The following is a 17,044-nucleotide window of genomic DNA, read 5'->3' as shown; positions in this document are numbered from 1 at the left end:
GGCGCTGGGAGGGGGTACCGGTGATGGGTGCGGTACCGGTGACCGATGGGTGCAGTACGGGCGGCGTGGCAGGGAGGAGGGCTGAGTCTTCAAAATAAAATGATTTCAAGGCGCTTTCAAGGCAGCTTTATAAAAGGAACCTTGGGTGCGTGGTGCCGGGGAGCGGAGTGAAGGGAGAGAGCGAGAAGAGGAATTGTTGGTAACCATTTTTAATGCTGTGCAGAGGAGAGGTTAGACATCAGGTTCCTTCTGTGCTGTCACATTTTGTTAATGATAATTAGGCACACTGGTAATACAGCAGAAACAGCTTTACAGTAAAAACATTAAAATAATACATATATCAACACCAGAGGAGTTTTCTCTCTCCACATACTCACTGTATGTGACTAAAGAAAGCTGGGTGACCTGCAGCATAAATCCAGCAGTCTGAGTAAAATGACATTTGAAGCCTATCTCCCTTTTCACTTAAGTTTTTTTTAAAAAAGTGTACTAAATATTAGCCACATAGTGTATCTAAATACTACAGTGCTTACAGTAGCAGACCTTGTAATTTCACATGCATAACATGAAGGGGGAAAAAGGCATTAAGTGTCATTTCACTGAAATCAGAATTATGCCACTTCATGCTCAAATCAGATTTTAGCAACTATTACCAGACTTCAAAAATACCACTTCTGTTGAAAACATGTTAAAAGGGTATTTGCATGTTTCATTTACAGTCTAATCTATAGACAATTTCACATAAGTTGATACGACTTCTACTTGTAACCTTGTTAAACTGTGTTCCTAAATTTTTATGACAAGTAGAAAGAGCTCCTCACACGTATCTGTAAACCTTTGGGCTCGACTTACCCCTTCTTTGAGGGTGGGAAAGGAGTAGGATGAAAAAATACCAGCAACACTTTTTCTGTTTTTTTCTACTTCTCTGTAGTTAAGCCATGAGGGGAGGGTGAGAGTGACTCCACCCTGGTCTGATTTTGCGCAGTTTATTGTCCTGGTGAACTCTTACAGTTCTATCACAAAACAAACTTGCTTTGTGCATCTCATAATATGCCTGTCTGAGCTCTGGTGAAGAACACACAGAGAGAGCCCAGTCCTTAGAAAAATCTAGATTATCCCATAAATTTGACTGCAAATGGGTTCTGGTTCCACAGAGAGCCTGCACAAGCCTTGACTTAATTAAATACATTTACACACTTTCTCAAATTGTGACTTTTGTGATTGTCTATCAGGCACAGTTGCTACAAATTCCACACAAGAAAGGTGTCCTTTGTATTTAGTCACTGTAACTCTCAAGTATGTGAAAGATGGTGGGGAAGGAAGAAGTTTTTTTTGTAACAGTGTCACAAACCATTATAAGGCCAAAATACACAATATAAAACAGAAAATTAAGTTGCTGGTATTCAGTGAAAAAACTGAGGTATACAAAATGTTTTTACAATTGTGCGTAAATTTGTGGTAGTTTTCAAAAGTTGCCTTTCTGTTTCTGCTAGTGGTTCATTGTCCAAGTGATATTCATGTATTCAAGTAACTGTGTAATTGTGACCAGCTGAAAATATAATTTATTCAATAGTTCTTCAGAAGGCTTTTTTTTTTTTTTTTCCTGTAACATTACATTTATTTGAACAGCAGTAACGTAGCTTAATAAGACTATACCCAAAAGGACTCACCATCTGCAGCTGATGCATTGTATTTACTGTGAAGAATGAAAAGTGACTTTATTTTTCAGTTCACTTTGTTTGTTGACATATGAAAAGCACACTGAGCATTATTAGCTCAGACTTGAGAAACTGACTGGACTTACCTGGAGAACACAAGATGTCAGAAAAAAATTGGCAGTGCCAAGCATTTCCCTCCTTCCACATCTTACTGGCAACCATTAAAAGCACACAAAGATAATGAAATTACACTGGACTTCAAAAAAAAAAAAAAGTATTTTGAAGGTATAAAATGAGGGCTTTTGGCTGAGCATTTCCCTGAGTTATCCATTTCTAAAATTACATACTAGTTGTTTAAGGAGTCTGGACAATTTAATTACAAAGGGCTTGCTTCACTAGTAAAGTATGTTTAGCTATTTATGCAAAAGTTAGGCACTTATGTTCTTAAAAAGCTTCAGCAAGAACTGCTGAGGAAGCAGTTATAGTCTCCAGAATCTGGAGTTTTTCATAAGAAGAAAAGCAAACTTTACACACTTTTGCATTAAGTCTTGGATAATGTGAAGTAATACCACTCAGTTGGTGACTGGTACTTTGTGAACAAATCTAACAGGGATATCTCACTTCCAGGGTAAGACCAAAACAAACAACTCTGGGACTGCTACATAATTAAAAAAACTTTGGTTTTTATAGTATTTTATGAAAAAATAGAAGGCACAACTGTGCATCAAAACTATACGATTTTGTATTTTAATCTTACATCGTTTTCATCAGTACATCAGACTTTCTGTAAGTCTTTACAGTAAAGATGTGTTTTAGTAACAGTGTTCAGTTATCTGTAACAAGCTTTCCATTATCACCTAACTGTAAGAAGGCAATTAGCAAGGAGGCATCTTTGAAAACAGTACATTCAATTAGAGATGAACTGGTGTCCACCCACTAAAAATTCACCATTCTAGCTCTACAGGATACTCTCCAGTGAGACATGCTATGCAGTGACCAATCTTTCCAGCACGTGATTTCTGGGTTTTAAGCTTGTTTTCATTCTCTTGTCTTGCTTTGATGCTTTCTTGCACAGATGATACCAGCCCTTCCACAGAAAGATAGACCACGCTGTCTGCTCCTAGAGGAAATAAAGAATTCACCAGTTAAAGCTGCAGTATTGTACCAGATGCAATGCTCTTTGGGGATGCAGTCACATTGTTGTGTGGAGGTGTATCCCTTACCTAAAGAGAATGGATTTCAAAAGACCATAATAAGCCTTGCTCTCAAATTCTTTTGTGTCACTGAAATCTAGACATAAGGCTCTGAGTTGACAAAAATTATGTCACACGTACTGCAAATATAGAAAAAAAAGTCCAGAGTGTATAAGAAGACTCCCTAAAATTCCAGTAATTCCTAAGAGTGACTCTGTAGGTTGTGTCTGGAAGCAGATGTGTGCATGGCTGGTGCTCCAGAAATAGCACATAAAGGACTACAAACCCTTACAGGGGCTTGGGGGAGTCATCCAGGCTGCAGCTCATGCAAATGTTCTAGTAGTAGGGAAGTCTGACAGCCTTCTCAGCACCTCATTAGTTTTCTATTATTTGCCCTCATTGTTAGGTGAGTAATACTTAAAAATGAGATCCTACAAGCTTGAAATTTTTCAACATGGCTTCACAATAAGTTTGAGTAGAAGAATTCATTATCATGTTAGACAACAAGAGTATTCAACACAGGAATTCTGAGTTTACACTTTTCTAATTGCTATATTCTTGAACAATTTAAACAAACACTCTGTGGCCAGTAAGCCACATATATATGCATATATATATATATATTAGATCTCCTCACTCACAAGCTTTCACACTGTTGCCAATATCCTGATTCAGTGCATGGTATTTACCACATCCCAAGCAACATAAGCTCTTGGTTCTTCCTTTGCTCTGGTGCAAACATGACTCATTAGAGAACTGAGAATTTATTTAACATTCTTTGATTAGTTTCAAATGTCATTTCTTTCAAAGTGAAATATATATAACACAGAATTATTTAGATAAATTTAAATTTGTAGAAAGATCAGTGGGTGTTACAAATTCTAAACATATTTTTATCAATATCTCATGGAAGAAAAACGACATTAGCTTTTCATCATAGAACAGATTTTCACCACTTTCTTTCTTCCTGGTATTTTGCCTACAGTAGCTCCTTGTAAAGACTTTCCTAGAGGGAGCTCTAAATATTGGAAAATGATGTTGTCACACCTCATTTGAATCTTATGATTATGCAACTATTCTAATGCTTCTAATAGTTTTGAGAAATACAATTCTTGATTAAAATAGTATGCAGTCATTGGTTTGACTGCTAGGGCACTCAGAATGGAGAGATTTAATGTATCAGCCTTATGATTTTTTACTCAGTTTTGCCTTAGTGTGTTATGTTTGATTTTGATATAGGCAATAAAGTTCCTACAGGTGAAAACTCTCAAAAAAAAAAAGGAAAAAAGGAAGAAAAAAGAAAAAAAGTACTTGCACATACCTATATATTTTGCAAGATCATGAAATTCAGGTCTGTTGGCAATGAGTTCTTCTTTAGTTGGGATGTTTATTCCCATGTAACAAGGAAATCTTATGGGAGGTGAAGCCACACGGATGTGCACCTGAATAAAAATATAGTTTCAAACCAGACTGCTATAAGGTGAAGATCAGCAGATAATAACACAATAGCAAAGACCCAGTTCTGCAAAATAATCATGAAGAACATAACACAGCACTGCACAGAAGTCATGGAAGGGTTAAAAGAGAAAAGTTTTTTTCAGATGCCAGCATAGTAGGAGATTGAAAGTTTTAGAATTTATTTTTCCAGTATTATTTCCTAATGTTATTAAAAGGTTACATACTAATTTTCCTTTTTTTCTATGGTGTTCAATCCTTGAAGCACGTTTCAGTTTACAAAGTCAAACTTTATACAGATCTTTTTTGTGATAGTAAGTGACTTGTAGCCTTCATTTCAATTAAAAAATCTTAATTAAAAAAATTATGCTCTGGTGATTTAAGACATGTGCTATTTACTGCATTCTGTGGTTGTACCTAATGCAGCACTACAAGTCACACTTGCATCAGAAATACCACATCGGTACTTGATTTTCTGACCATAATTGATTTGTTTTCCATTCTCTCCTTATTTGCTGGCTAGTGCTTCATAGGTGTTCCTTGCCCCTTAACTCACCTGAAAATCATACAGAAGAAACTTCTGTTTTCACAATAAACATGCATTAGCCATTGTTTTTTTGCATACTTGTTCTTTTAATTGGGGAAACAATTTATAGTACAAATGAAGACAAAACCCTGTGCTTTTCCCTCCTATCCATCTTCTATTTACATCTGCACCACACAGACATTAAACTTACCTCTCTGGCTCCTGATTCTCTCAGTAGTTTTATTATGGGTGAAATTGTATTGCCCCTCACAATTGAATCATCAATGATAACAACCCTCTTGCCTTTAAAATTATCAGACAGAACACCAAACTTCTTTGCAACCCCAAGTTGCCGTAGCCTCATGTTTGGCTGGATAAATGTTCTTCCTACGTATCGATTTTTACAGAGTACTTCAACATAGGGCAGTCCACACTGTAAACAGGAGACAGTTAAACACAATTAGTATCTATAGAACTGGTTATTCCCAGTTACTGTTTTTTTATTTTTAAGCAACGTGAGGACTTATAGTATGAGTTTACAGTAGCAAAAATAACTTGGAAATACCTTAATATAGTGGAATAACAATAGAAAAAAGAAGTGCAGGTCACTCAACAGAGGAGTACTGGGCGTAATCAAGATGCAAAACTATCAATACAGAACTCTAACCACCCATACCATTATACTCCATTAAAAAACAGATCCATGTAAATATGGTTGGGGAGAAAAAATGACAATTTAACATATACCTGCTGAGCATAACCAAGAGCTGCTGGGGTTGCAGACTCTGGAACGGTGCTGACCAGGTCTGCTTCCACAGGTGCTTCAATAGCCAGCTGCTGCCCGCATCGTTTCCTGACTGAATACACCATCTGACCTGAGAACAGCAAGAAGGTTTTCCTGGTTTGCATAATTCATTTTTCCTCTCAGTTTGTTGCACAGATTTTTTGTGGCAAGTTGCAGGCACAGAAGTCAGTGAGAAATGCTCCAGAGCTAACAAGCAGTTGCTCACATAAGGTCATTTTATCTCCTTTCATAATGTATTATTCCCAGATTCTCATATCACTACACAGAGAATTAAAATACATTTTGCCCTCATCAGGTAACTAAGGGTTCTGTGAATGTTATAAAATCTATTTACAGGAAGAAAGAAGTAGAAATTACACCTGCCTGTTTATAACACATATGTTCTATTTTTAGGCTGTTTTCTCTAGCAGACAAAGCTTGTGCAATCCTGCTGTCTGCCCACTTATTAACTTTGAATCAGTTGGCATAATTCAACCCAAATTTAGTAAGAATGTAAGAGGCTTCAGAATCTTTAAAGGTCCTAAAAATTCACAACATGGGAGGGAACTGGAGGTACTGAGATGAGATGAGGCACAGCAAAGGGTACAGCAGCAGTACTAAGGAATGTAAGAAGTGAAGATACTGAAGGTCTAGACGATCACAAAGAAAAGGTATGTGGAGTGAAACTGGCTTTATAAGGGTAGGGAACTGTATTTGAACAATAGATGTCATGGCCATAGAAAGCAAAAAAGAGCTTGTTAGGTATGAGATTCCTGGCTAATATCTTGTCACTGAGATAATTTTTGGGGGCTTCCACCGAAATAACAAAAGGATTAGACTAACAGCCCCAAGTACTTAGATAATGCATAGACTTACAAGTTATATCCAAAACAACTTATTGAAATAACCCTTTCTTGCAAAGACAATACCAAGAGGAAGTTGTTTTGCAGATCCTACTCATCAGTCTAACTCTGCAAGAACTAATTAAGTTCCTTTCTTAAGTCTCTCACTTTTAAGGGATATTTCCTCTATCATAATCATGTTTGTGGCTCTTTTCATCCTTTCCATAGGACTACACAGGCAGGCCTGGCAGAGGCCATATGCACAGCCAGGAAGAGGAAGGTAATGTTACGTGCTCCTCCTGTTGAGTTTTATCTCCTCAATAACTGTGCCAAACCATTCTGTTCCAGCCCTGCTCTACAAACTCAAATTCAGTGGGTACCCTACTATGATCCCAGATCCTTTCCATAGTCATTGCTCTCAACAATAATGTCCTCCACTATTTAGGGAGGAGCTTTGTATGTTACATCTTCTTACCTTCAAAAATACTGTCTGGTCTTGCAAAATAAACGTATTCAAAGATGCAAAATGCTGATGGATCTCCTTCAGGCCTTGGGATAATATCCAGTGTCTGAACATCATATCTGGATATTTTCACAATCTCTCCAGGAAGGACCTCACGATAGTACCTTAACAGAGAAAGACGTAACATTTAGAAATGTCCTGAAATTATAGTTTCAAAATAGAAACAAGACTCAATGGAAGAAAAACTGCTTTTGGACATCCTAATGCAACAGTTTGCTCCTATCTTAGGATTTGACCTAGGGTATTTTAAGACCAAGACACTAAGACAAGTGACCCTTACTAAACCAGTTTGAATTAGTCACTGAAAGGATTAAATTAATACTTAGTACTAGGATTCTTCCTATATATGAGATGTAAAGTACCCAGTCTAGTACAGGCTTAATTCAGATTAGATGTATTTTAATAATTTAGTCCTAGATCAATACTCAAGAACTTTTTAATGAAATCTAATAAACACTATAATATAAAAAACCAGTCAACAATAAAGATGGTAGCTAAAAAAATCGTGCACCACAAGACAATATCATGAGAAAAATCTGTCTGGCAGTGACAGGCAGCTACCTCTGAATAAAGTAAAACAGACTGGAAATGTACATACTTTCCTATCTGCAGAAATATAGAATAGTATTAGCTTTGTTATGTTACAATGTTTAACCTTGTTAAACATATTTCTAGATCCTTCAGTGAGTGCCTCCTTCTGGCACTTTCAATCTGAATCTATCACACAACACTGAAATATTCCGGACATATAAACCAGAAGTGAGTCAGTTTGTGCATATTTGCTTGTTGTTTACCAACATTAGCAGGCAGCAGCACTGCTTACAGCAGAACTTCAGACAGGTTTGTTTTTTTAAAAAAAAAAACTCCACAGGCTTCATCTGATGGTCTTACATGGTGAGATTCTCTTAATGGAGATTTTAAAGATGTTTCAGAAAATTTAGGCTCAGTCTAGTCCCCACAGGCACATTTTTATAATACCTAAATAGGAAGTTAAATACAGTTCCTTATAATCTCTCTTAATTTAATTATGTTCTAGTTCACAATTGCCTTCCATTCCAAACTTCCAAAGAGACCTCTTTCCAGAGTATCTCAGCCAGACATGTAATGCAAATGTCATCATGTGCTTTGACTGATGTGGGTTTGTACATATGGAAATAGTTTCAGGTGCCCATCATCTTTTTCAGGCAGAGGTTGGCTGCTCAGACAGCATCTGCTACAGCTCAGCTTAGTCCAGCCTGTGAGCTACCAATGTAATGTTTCTGTATCTGAAGAACTATTTTGTAATAAACAATTCTGCTGTAAATTAGGCTAAAATTAAAAAATTATATTAACCATATTTACTGGAACAAGTAAGAGGCATTCACTTCACAACAGTAAAGTAATGCTTACAGTTACTTTCTGAACACATAATTCTTTCACTTTAATCTGTTCAAGGAAATAAGCTGGCAAAAAACGGGACTGGCAAACTCTCTCCTCCAAACAGCTCAACAAACTAATCCTGATGTCTTTCACATTGTTATAGATTACAGTATTTGGCAATTTGAATTTTAATGTTTAATTGCTGCCGGAGTAGAGCTTCCAGATAAATTGAGAATCAGGGCACTTACTCTGCACCAATAGACAAAAAGCTACAGGATTCAGAAGAGACTACCCATCCTTCTGTTTCACTGTTATCTTTTCCTGAAAGAAAAGATTTCAGTTAAGAGTCCACAGTTCTAGTTACCATTACAATTGCATTTCTAGAACAGTATCTGGATCGCTCTGCTTTAGGTTGCCTAGAGCACCATTAAAGACTGTCATAATTTTTAAATGAAAGGTATGTCATTCCAAAGTTTCTGTAATATTATTGAAAAAACCTCAAAGCAACCAATATTAATATTGCAAACCTGTTCTAGGCAGAAGTGGAAGTAAGAGAACCATGTTCACAGTTAATGAAGAGAGACAATTCAGAAAACTGTCTTTGTTGTCTCTGCACTATTTTGAACTATGCCAATTCTAGTATTGTGACATTAGATATACATTATTACTTTTGTTCACACAAGAAATTCCTTACTTGTTGTATACTAAATGTGTTGATAGAACTTTTTGATTACGATGGATGTAATGGATGGACCAGATAACCTCCAGAGGTCCCTCCCAACCTCAACCCTTCTGTGATTCTGTACATCCTTGTTTCCTGTTTAGGTGATGTTTATTAAATTTTCATAAATATTCTACTACCGTTGGGTTACCTGATTCTCACACTGTTATCAGGCAACTAGGATCCCCTTTTGTTGGGAACAGGAGAGATATTTGCAGACTTCCTAGAAATTATTTTTTCCTTATCCCCTTTTTTAATTTGAATTTTCAAAACTGACTTTTGCCTCAAAGTGTAGCTTTAACTACTTATATCAGTAATTTCAGACACAAACAATATATGCACACATATAGAAATTAATATGTATGTGTGGTTTACCTTTGCCATTCATGTCCCCTACAGGCACAAGGCGACCGATGCAGAGTGGGCGATTCCCGTACGGATCACGTACTGCATAGATTATGTCTTTATGCATAATTAGCAATGAATATGAAGTTGGAGTTTCATTCATTAAATTTTTGATTCTGAAATGAGACAGAGGTGAACGTTATCATGTGCCACACAAAAGCCATATGCATTTACAGCTGAATTTTAGCTGAGATGAGATTGCTGTTCTTGATTCTGAAACCTCCTTACCTTGCTACCCAGTCAGCTGTATCATTTTCCAGAGGAGGTGTGAAAGCCAGCAGCTGGGTGATCAGCTCACTGTCAGAACTGGTTGACAGTCCTACACCGTGCCGCATAAGCTTTTAAAACACAAAACAAAAGTGTTACCAACTTTTAAAAAAAAATCTCACCTAACACCGCTTGGACTTTAACATCACCTTTGTGCAATGAACAAACATTTTTTTAAAACATATCAGTATTTCAGGTGATCAGATCATCTTAATGCCAATTTTTTTCCAACAAAATATGTAAAAAGAGCTATAATCATCGTGGTGCTACATTTCTCCCTTTGCATCTCATTCCTTTGCTTCACATGCAAAAAAAAATTATTACCACCAATAGACAGGACATAAACTAGTGTTTGCACCATTTAGTTAGCTTTTTGCTTTGGTTTGCTCTGGGATGAGACATAAAATACACAAGGAAAAATACAAAATTTCTTAGAGCAGATACAGAAGGAGATATCAATGCAGAAGGGTGGTTTGAGCACAAAACAATGGAAACAAAAAAAAAACCCACAAAAAAAGGTGTGAAGAGAAGCATTGTGGGGTTAAAAAACTGAAATCCCACATCTTATATTTTGCTACACCTGGTCAGTCAAATTGTTCTACTTGTAATGGAGAAGAGAATTTGCAGTGCATCTAGCCAGTGATTACAAACCATTCAATGCTGTATAGATTAAAGTTCCTTATTTTTATATTTAGAAATCATGTTACATCTCATGTAACTCTTGATTCTCCACTCTTCATTTACTTTTCCTCAGCACTGGTTTTTCCTGCCATCCATTCATACATTTGTGCCAACCTTCCTTTGGGCATGCCATATATTTGCCTCGCTTCAACGCAAGAGTGTGTCCTCTTGCTTTTGCATGGAACACATCAAAAAAAGATTCCATAATGAAACATCTGCTAAATTTTAATTTAGTTCTTTAACACATACCCTTCTGGCCAAACACACTATAAAATCTGGCACTTGTTGGTTTGTGCTGAATTTTATAAGCCAGTACAGACAGTATTTCAAACCAGACATTTCACACTACAATTACCTCACCTTATTATGCCTCTCCTAACTCCAAGGATGTGATTTGCTCCTTTTATCATCCATCACAAAGGGGCAGAGTTTCAAGCCAAGCTACCTTTTGTTATGGATGAGTTAATTTTCTCACTCTTTCAGTAAGAATGTGACTGTCAGCCTGGAAGTGAGGGACTGGATGGAGGAACTCCCCCTTAGGCTGCTCTGCAGGGAGCAGGAAGGAAGTCACCTTTGCTAACATCCCCACCTGCTTCCCCCCAATCCAAATCCTCATTAGCATTTCCAAAGGTATTGCTGGAGAGGAAGGAGACAGATAGGCTCTGCGTATGGCCTAGAGTTTGATAAAGACTGGAGAGTGAAGTGGGTGGAGGTCTGCTCCAGTTGTTCAGTCTGATTTGTCTCAACCACACTAAATTTGAAACAGGCCTGAAATATGAAATATGCATTGGTGGGCTTGGGGAGTCTCATCAACTTCAACATCAACATCAATATCAACATCAATGTAAATGTCAACATCAACGTCAATGTCAACATCAACCGTCCCCCATTGGCTGGCTCAACACTTAGATCCAGGACTGGTGATTTTCTCTCTCTTTTTCTCTTGCCCCCTTTCCTGTTCTGTCTCCAAGTTGAATGGGACACCTCTGACTGAGTCATGCTAATGACAGTTCTCCTGGAGAGGAAAGATGGAAAAATGAGTTCACCCTCTCCTTGGGCCAACAAAGGAGCAGTGAATCATTTGCCTGGAGTAGGGGGAGTTTGGGGGCATATAAGCAACACTGAGGTTCCCATTTTGTAGGTGTCCTTCACCAACCACCATCCTGCATTGGGCCCTGTCCAGAATCAGAACACCATCTTGAAACCTGTCCAGAAACCTTTGCTGGACACCTCTGGACCCAGGGTGGTGACTTCCTCAAAATCCCACATTCTTTTCTTGCTCACTTGCTTGCTCACTCTTTTCTCTCCCATCTCTCTCTCTCTCTCCTTCTCTCTCTCTCGTTTCCTTGTATCTTTTCCTTTCCTCTCTCTCTTGCCTAGCAACATATTTGCAATACCTTCATGGGGCTATATCACTTTGCTTTTGTTATATGTCAAATAAAAATTTATGCTTGCACCCAACCCTTGGTGTTTGGACTTTGTTCTCACAGATGCAATAATTATAAGTTACTTTGAACCATAACACTAGAGGATTGGTGAATTATCCCCTGTGATAGTTACAAATGCCTCCCCAGATTTTTTTTCCCTGAAAGGATCCATTTTTGATGCCAGTGCTCTTTCACTGACAGACTACCCAAAATAGTCTGATATTAAGGAAAAGTCATAACAAACTTATTGCTTATTGCTGCCTCGTACTCAGAAAGAAATGATGCCAGAGGCTCTCAAAGGAGGTACTCACCTTCCTCCTGAGTCGTACAGCATTTGTTAGCTCCCCGTTGTGTGCCACAGCAATCTTCCCATGCAGAGTCTCTACAACAAAAGGCTGGCAGTTCTGCAGCTCCGAAATTCCCGAGGTGGAGTACCTTGTGTGCCCAATACCCAGGTTTGAAACATACAACTTCTTCAGGCTGTCTGCACTGAAGACATGATTTATGAGTCCCATTCCCTTTGGAAGAAAGAAAAAAAACAAAACAAACCAAAACAAAAAAGGTAAAAAGGTTGTTTCATTTTGTTTTCCTGGAAACTTCCTAATTTCTCCTTGTCCTTGTTTTGGGACAGCATTAAAGCAAACAAATTTAAGAGAAAGGCAAATAACCTGAAAGACATAGGAATGAAGCTGAGTAGGTGTCATGGTGATCCCATTATTCTTTTTTTTAGATAAAGCCATAGGCATTTTTGTGCTGAGGATTTTCACGGAACACTCTATTCCCTTACTAAAAATGTATCTTCTGAAAAACACTAATAAACTTTTATGTTGTTTAAAAAAAAACAGAAAAAAATGACTGCCAGAAGACCGACAAAGAAGCAAAAAGTTATGGGAAGGGAATTTTATCTACAGAAAAAAACTTTTACAAGTTAGCGTTACATTGGATTTGCTTTTATACAAAGTCCATGATAATGTTTATTAGATTCCACTGTCATTCCCACGGATGTCAGAGGCAAAGCATTTTTTCACATTGCTTTACTGTTTACTTAAACCTTTCAAATATCCAGGTTGCCTTCTATCTAAAGCAGAAATGCATCAAAATATTTTAGTTAGACAACAGGCACTGTGCTGAGACAATTTAGCAGGAAGAATAGTCTGAAAAAAACTGCACAGAGATGGGAATTAAGACTGGATTCCAGGCCTTCCTACAAATCACTGCTTCTGCCACTGCCTGTGGAAAATATTTACATCCTTGGTTCCACTTCCATTCATGTCAATGTGATATACACGATATGCCCCATGGTAACACTCCTCTAAGACCTTCAGAGGGAGAGGACTGAAGCTGTGAATGGTCCATAATCTGCACTGTAGGTAGGAGAGAGTGGGATGGGACAGGAATGAAAGAAATTGGCCAAACTGCTATTGTGTCAGACTAGCAAGAGGCTGTGGTTGCACATGTGATCGTAGGATACTTAGATTAAAAAGTTACTGCATAAAACTGTCCAACTCGTCTAAGTTTGCTTTAGTCATTCTGCAAAGTTTATGCCAGTTCAATTATGATCTGTTTTCTCTCAGATAACATAAAGGTGGTTTAGAGTCTCCATCATGTGCCTCATGTGAACAGAAATGCAGCCATGCACTCTTATTTTACTTAGGCCAACTTTATCCTAACAGGAGATCTAGAAGTTGACAGGCCCAGTATTAATGGATACAGCTCGTTAAACATTGCAATAGTTTCAACAAGCAATGTTGTTTTCAAACAGATTTGGTTACACAAGTACATAATCTTTTAATTGCAGCTTGAAATATTCCTCTGATTTAGATTGTGCTGGCGTGGGATGGTGAATTCAAATTACACCAGAATAAAAAGTTCCCAATGAAGACAATCTCATTTATTTATTATATAAGGTTTCGTACATGCCAAAACTTGATAATGGTCTGATGAACTACTTTGATATATTCTTTTGCATATCCAAGTGTGAAACAATCAAAGTCTTTCTCTTATTGGCATGGCTATGTCTCATCAAGAGATTTAAGGTTTTCCACATTCTGAGCTAATAGAGCTACTACTGTAATGCTTTGTTATACAAAGCTACCTGAAAGGTGCTGACAGACAAATCTGGAGGAGTCTTTCTGGGAGTTTACAACAAAAGATTAATATCCTTTATTGAGGGCTATTAGACTGGGGTCAAAGGCTGGCAAAAATCAGAAAGGAACACATACCCATGCCTTAGGTGTTCCAGCTCACACTACAATACGTATTTCCTTAAACTGTTGACAAAAGTAAATGGATGGACTAAGAAGCAGAAACCTTTCCTATTGTGTTGTCTTGCAATGAAGAGTCAACAGGGGTTTAAAGGACAAATGAATCTCAGTAGCATCTTAGCTGCTCAGTAGTACCTTAGCTACTGACATTTTTATGGACTAGTTTACAAGTCAGAGTCCTAAATATATTTTCACCAGTGTAACAAACCCAAATGTTTGATACAGTAGCACCACTTCCAGGACTAAAGTCATATAAATTTTACTCCACAAGCACTTTATGACACTGTAGTTATTGCAGATTTTAAAAGTGCTGCAGATGAGAGACAATTTTCAAGAATAAAAGGGACCATCACATGCTTTGCAACTTCTAAAATATCAAAGCTGGTATGATGAGATAGTTCTTAGCATGACAGGTGAGTATTGCAGCTCAGTAACATGGAAACACCACAAATTCTTATATCACCTTCTGGACGTTTATTCAGAGAAGCCCTTTTTACTACAGGATATAGACAGCAGCCCATTTTAAAAGGAAGCTGGAATTCCTGTAAACCATAAGGAAAGCTGAAACCCAAGCAGGAGCAGGAATGAACAACAGATAACAGGGTGCTGACGTTGAGGTTTTTTTATTTAAAAGCTTGTGTGTGTGTGAGAGAGAGAGAGAGAGTCAGGCAGTAAGTAACAGCTCAGAGGGGGGAAATGCCTGAAAAGGTGACAAACACGGTGCTTGATGAGACAAGACTTCGCATTAGGCACTGAGCAGCCAGGAGTAGATGTAGATACACAGACTGCTGCAGCAAAGCAGTTCTTAGTCTTGGAGTCATTCTAAAAGCTTAATTCATCTTCCTCAGAGACCTCTGAACATAAAGCCAAACTGTTTTCAGTCAGAGAACACACATGAAAAATTGCCCCATGCTTATTTTGCTTATGTAGTTTTATTTCCCGCTTTTCCTTATTTCCTTCCTTCCTGATCTTTATTGTTTGCTCTTCCAGGACATAATAGGTAGATGATTTTTTTTTTCCCTGATCACTGCTCACCATTCAATACAGAATGAGCAAAAATATCCCCAGAGCATGCAGGTATTCTCCTGGCACACTACTTTTGAAGCTATGGCCATTTTATATCTTTTAACATTTCCTGCAGTTCTCTCAGCTGGAGAAAGACTGCATGACCTTTATAGGCCACCATTCAATCTTATTTTATTTATTTTTACCTATGGGTAAAATATCTGCCACTTCCTTGAGTCTCACTAAAGTAAGAATTAGTCACGGGTTTGCTTGCGCATTGCTTCTAACTTGTATTTCTTTTCTCTTGATCTCAAGTTGCAGTGGTGCTCCAGAGTTAACACCTTAGATGCAGGGTGACTTTGGTAAGTAGTTTTTAGGACATCAGTTGCCTGATCTGTATACTTACGTGTGTCTGCCACCATGTGCATTAATAGCACAGCAGGATAACGCTGGCATATTTGTTTTAAACATGCACTTAAGACAGAAATTGCACAAATAACTGAATTAAATGCTATAACTCACAAAACCAAAACAATCCATCAAAACATGCTAATTTACCTCTAATTGTTGCATTTCCTAAGTGAAACAAACTCTCGTGCATCTCAGTTATGCATCTACAAAACACTGATTTACGTTTTACCTTGTGCACTTTAAACGTCTGGGATGACTCTCCATCACTTGTCACAATTCCAGCACTCTCCTGGCCCCTATGGACAAAATATAATTAATATGAAGCACCAAAACACTTTGCATAACATAAATGCTTTAACATAAAATGGACTGATGTTTTTTCATCTCCTCTTTACAATGTGAAATTTCAATTTAAGCTTGTTTTATTTTACAAGCTTGTAATCAAAACTGTTTTCTTGCCCATGTTATTCTTTATTTCAAAACAGTCACATAAGGTTTGTGCCTAAGCCCACTGAATTCAGTGGGAATCTTTCCACTAATAAGTACTGGCTCAGGCTCTTACTGCAGTCCTATTTCAGTGTGGGCATAATGTAACAGCAGATGCTTAATCTGAAAAGCCACTTTGCAGTGATAGCCTCGGCTCTGGTAGTAGGCTCTGTAGCTCTATTTCTGCTTCGGGTTGGGGAGGGGTGTTAAGAAACTCAGGTTTCTGCCTAAGAGAATACATTGTCTCTTCGAGGGGTCACTTCTGAAGAAGTTTTGGCATTCTTTAACTTGAGCAGTTGAGTTAGCATGTATGCCTCTAAAAGCTGTATGGACGCTCTGATGAAAGCCTGTGCATGCATAAACCCAATTTCGGGCATCAACAAGTCTGGTGTACAGTGTCAGTGCAAATGGGAATACTTCTTTTAGAGCAGATCAGCCTCGGGCTGGCAGCTGTGGTGTGTTATGCAGAAGTGCTGTATCAGCTGAAATCACATTTTTCCCCAGCCTGCTCCCCCCGACAGAAGCCAAGCAAAGGGGCAGCTTCCCTGGCAGTGCCTGGCCAGCAGCAGGCAGAGCCCTGCACTACTGCCCTGGGTTTAGAATTCACTCCTTATCCATTGAAAAGGTCAATAGGTCTGTTTTGCCGGCTGGATTTTTTTTGTGTGTGATTTACAATGCAGGCTGCTCGATCTTCCTTTAAAAGGTTTCCCTGAATAAGTCCACGTGTTACCCCTAACAAAACTGCTGCCATATACCCACCATACCTGTTACACTCATAAGAACTTTGGTGGACTACTAAGCTCCCAGTCCACTTGTATATCGTAATAACTCAAAAGCAAAGATGTTTGGGGTTTTTTTGTTTTTTTTTTTTTAAAGCGAACACAGAATATTTTTTGAATATTAGAAAAATGCTGTTTGTGCATTAGACTGGTTTAATTCAACCAAACTCACTGAAATTATTTAGTATAAGTAGCAATAAAATTGGGCACAAATAATATCTGCAGAATGGATGTTAATTTACAACTGGCCATGCTCCT

General features: G+C 37.9%; 1 protein-coding gene across 1 annotated transcript in view; it reads right to left on the bottom strand.

Moving 5' to 3' along the window:
• Positions 1–2,170: 2,170 nt before the first annotated feature.
• PPAT (phosphoribosyl pyrophosphate amidotransferase) overlaps positions 2,171–17,044 on the bottom strand; it is a 47,099-nt gene continuing 32,225 nt past the window's right edge. Inside the window, exons 2-11 of the mRNA XM_071743481.1 lie at positions 15,751–15,817; positions 12,153–12,359; positions 9,695–9,804; positions 9,437–9,582; positions 8,589–8,661; positions 6,934–7,085; positions 5,580–5,707; positions 5,044–5,265; positions 4,173–4,293; positions 2,171–2,778 (exon numbers count right to left, since the gene is read on the bottom strand). Coding sequence (XP_071599582.1) covers positions 2,603–2,778; positions 4,173–4,293; positions 5,044–5,265; positions 5,580–5,707; positions 6,934–7,085; positions 8,589–8,661; positions 9,437–9,582; positions 9,695–9,804; positions 12,153–12,359; positions 15,751–15,817 — 1,402 coding nt within the window. The 3' untranslated portion in view covers positions 2,171–2,602. The remainder of the gene's footprint in view (positions 2,779–4,172; positions 4,294–5,043; positions 5,266–5,579; positions 5,708–6,933; positions 7,086–8,588; positions 8,662–9,436; positions 9,583–9,694; positions 9,805–12,152; positions 12,360–15,750; positions 15,818–17,044) is intronic.

Source organism: Heliangelus exortis, chromosome 4, assembly GCF_036169615.1.
Source record: "Heliangelus exortis chromosome 4, bHelExo1.hap1, whole genome shotgun sequence".
NCBI lineage: Eukaryota > Metazoa > Chordata > Aves > Apodiformes > Trochilidae > Heliangelus > Heliangelus exortis.
Note: the sequence above shows the minus strand (reverse complement) of the source record. Positions and strands in the feature narration are given on the sequence as shown.